A 3,723-nucleotide genomic window follows, 5' to 3' on the forward strand; every position below is an offset into this window, starting at 1 on the left:
TATAAATTTAAATGAAAATTGGTAATGGGTAAGGAAAATGGAGAGTATATATGATAAATAATTACCCATATAACTATTTAAAATTTTATTTATAGTTTTCATATATTTTAATGATCACAATAATGTAAAAACAAGGAGGCTCATAAAATATGAAAAATTAACTCCATTTAGGTCTTTGTCAATTTAAATGCAGAATATATCTTGAAGGTGTTCCAAAATTTTGATACATATATCAATATGATGTGCATTTTTATTTTCCTAGAAGATTTAAGCTTTTACATGCTATAGATATTTTTTCTCAAACTTATATAATTAATAGTATTTTTAAGCAAGGCATGTTCATCTCAGCATTGTTTATACAGGTAAAAATATTGAAAGCATAGAAATTGAATTCAATAACAAACTGCTTAGATAAGTTACAGTACATCCACACGATGGAATACTATGCAGTCCACTAAAATGATGAAATAGATTGATATTTATTGGCATGAAAAGATGGTTATGGTTCATTCTAAAATTAAAAATTACAAAACAGTACATATAGCTTTTTTTTGTAAAAATGTTAATGTATACATAAGAAAAAAGGTATGGAAGGATATGCACTCACTGAATATATTAATAGTGGTTATCTCTGAACTGTGGAAATTTTACTTCCTCCTTTTGCATTGTGTACATTTTTTTTTACAATGAGCATGTATTATGTTTATAATCAATAAAAGCAAATGGAAATCATTTGAAACATCAATAAAGCAGGGGAAAAATGTATGTGATCCAATTACCCAATTATTTGGTTACGAACATACATGTAATTTGTAGATAAACAATTACATATAAACATCTTATTGTAATTATTTTATGGTCATACAGCTAACAAAAATGTTAACAAAATTATATATTTGTATTATATTATTTATTAAAATGAAGATTTGTATATAAGGTAATAAAAACCAATGGACAATAGAGACAAAAATTTTCTTATGGTTTAATCTGTGGTATGAGTGAATCATATTTTTAAAAAGTAATTATTTAAATTTTACATAAATTGGGTATTTCTCTACTTCCAAAATGGACTTGAACTGGTATATATAAAAAGAAAGGCAATACAAAAAGTTCAAAAATAAGTGTAATATGGGTGGAAGGCAAACAGTAAGAACAGGGAACTGCAGGTGAAATGTGGAGAATCTGCAATCTAGAGATTACATGCTAATTAATGTAACTCCAATATCAAACAGAACATTTTTTTCTGAATTTGCAAGCTGCCAAGACAGAAAGTGAATCATATTGGGTTAACAGTTCTCACATAATGGATGGAGGCAAATAATCAAGAGACTGCCTGTTCCTTAACTCTGAAAATTCTGTGAATGTTATCACATGGAGACTTCCAAGTATTTACTATAGATATAAACAAGTTTAATAGAAGATGTTCTTCAAAGTAGTTTTTCAACATCATTCTATGGACTATTTACCTTTTATATCGATAGTAGATAAAGACTGGAAGTAAAATATTAAATTATCCATAGGTAAAGGCAACTCATTTTTGTTTATTTAATGTGAGCCAAGTACAAGTACTAAAGAATTTAGGAAAATGAGTGGTAGCAGTGGTACCTAAAGTGTTCCCCAATATCAAATCTTTCAGGAAAGGTTTTAAAGACGTAACTCATAATTTAAATAGCCACTGACTAAAGTATTAATTTTCTAATGCACTGATTGAGAAAACACCAGTATGCTTACTTCTCTGGGCCTGAAGTTAATAAAGACAACTCCCAACGTTTAGTCAAAGCCACAGTCAAGTCTGTGGTGTGCTCACAATATATTTAAAAAAGAAACAAAAATATAAATAAATAAAAGGGAAGAAAAGAAATCTCACATCTTTTTTAAATGAACATTCATTTAGAATGATTTAAAGTGAAATTATGCAGCAATGTTAACTGGATCACATACATTTTCCCCTGCTTTATTCATGTCTCAAAAAGCAAGTTAGAAGTTTTCACTGTGATAGATTCAGAAGAACCATGTTAAGAATATTTTCACGAAAGACATTAAATTTGGTATTAGTGATATAAAGAGGGAGATATACTTAATCGGTTGCCTCATCTTGACTGTTCAGGAAAAAAAATGTGAAGGAATAAACTTTATTCTACATATTCCTAAAGATATTATATCAAAAAATAGTACAAAATGACAATTTTACAATTAGAAATTATGTTCTTTACTAAAATGAACAAGGTTTTCTAGTTTTTTTTCCAAAAGAACGTATTCACTTAAAAAAACTTGTGAATTGGCATAAAATAACCCCTTATTACAAAGGAGCCCAAACTAAGTAGGCACCAGCTAAGGCTGAAACAAATTGAGTATTCTTATTCTCACCACCTGCGCCTGGCCTGGCCCAGGGTGACATGCAGGGGCTTGGAGCCTACAATGCGACCATTCATCCCATCCACTGCTTTGGCAGCCTCTTCAAAAGAGGAGAAGCAGACAACACCGAACCCTTTGCCCTGCCCCACTTCCATCATCACTTTGGCCCTGCTAATTGATCCAAAGGAAGCAAATTCCTCCTTTAGTTTTTCGTCATCGATGGTCTCATCCAGGTTCTTAATATAGATAGGCACCCCTGGAGGCCGACTTTTTTCTTTTAATCTCAGCCGTTCAAATCTCCGCCTCAACTCAGCCAGGCGTTCAATTTTCTTCTGTGCTCGCCCTACGTATAGGACCTTGCCACCGATAGACTTTCCATGCAGGTCTAGCACAGCCTTTTGGGCAGCCTCGTGTGTCTCATACCTCACAAATCCAAATCCCTTAGATTTCCCACTGGCATCTTTAATTACCTTAACACTCTCAGTTGGCCCATATTCGCTGAAAAGTTCCTTCAGTTTTTCGTCATCCATGTCATCTCCAAAGTTTTTAACAAACACATTGGTGAAAGTTGCTCTATCCCTTGTTCTAACCTCAGCTGCCCGCTCTTCCGGGAATTTGAATCTGCCAACATACACCTGGCGGTTGTTGAGCCGCACTCCATTCATGTGCCATATGGCCCTATTGGCAGCGGCCAGGCTGTCGAAGTGCACATAGGCATAACCCTTCGAGCCATTGTCATCGCATACGACTTTGCAGGAGAGAATGTTCCCAAAAGCAGAAAATAAGTAAAACAAGGCCCTATTGTCTATGGATTTGTCCAGGTTTTTGATGAATATATTTCCAACTCCAGACTTTCTTAAGCGATCATCTGGCTGAGACCACATGAGGCGGAATGGTTTGCCATTAATCAAATCAAAATTCATGGTGTTCAAGGCCCATTCAGCATCTGCGGGAAACCGGAAGTTAACATAGCCATAGCCCAGGTGGCTGCGGGTCACCGGGTCACGGCAGATTCGGGTGAAGCGCAGAGGGCCAGCAGGCCTGAACTTCTTATAGAGCATGTCCTCGGTGACATCTGGGTCCAAGTCACCCACATACAGGGCAGCCTTGAGATATTTCTTTTTCTTGCCGGCAGGGTTAGGCTCCCCGCTCCCCATTTCTCTGAGCACAGGGAGGAGGTTCTCTTGGGAGAGAAAAAAGGCTGCTTTCTCTAAGCTATGGGCCAAACAGCTGTTCAGGAACAGAAAAAAGCCAAGGCAGGCCAAGGGAAGCTAAAAGCAGACTCAGAATCACTGTCGAGGCTGAGAAAATGAAGTTCAGAAACAGCTGGTCAGCAGGCTCAGAACAAACGCATCAGAAAAAGGCACC

The 3,723-nt window shown here is 35.8% G+C and overlaps 1 protein-coding gene across 1 annotated transcript; it reads right to left on the reverse strand.

Annotated features, from left to right (window-relative positions):
• Positions 1 to 1,388: 1,388 nt before the first annotated feature.
• On the reverse strand, positions 1,389 to 3,655 carry PABPC5 (poly(A) binding protein, cytoplasmic 5). The gene has a single exon (XM_012647047.1). It carries the CDS (start codon positions 3,510 to 3,512, stop codon positions 2,364 to 2,366), a length of 1,149 nt encoding a protein of 382 aa, XP_012502501.1. The 5' UTR covers positions 3,513 to 3,655; the 3' UTR covers positions 1,389 to 2,363.
• Between the last annotated feature and the right edge of the window lie 68 nt (positions 3,656 to 3,723).

Source organism: Propithecus coquereli, unplaced genomic scaffold (genome assembly GCF_000956105.1).
Source record: "Propithecus coquereli isolate 6110/MARCELLA unplaced genomic scaffold, Pcoq_1.0 Scaffold255, whole genome shotgun sequence".
In the NCBI taxonomy this organism is placed as follows: Eukaryota; Metazoa; Chordata; class Mammalia; order Primates; family Indriidae; genus Propithecus; species Propithecus coquereli.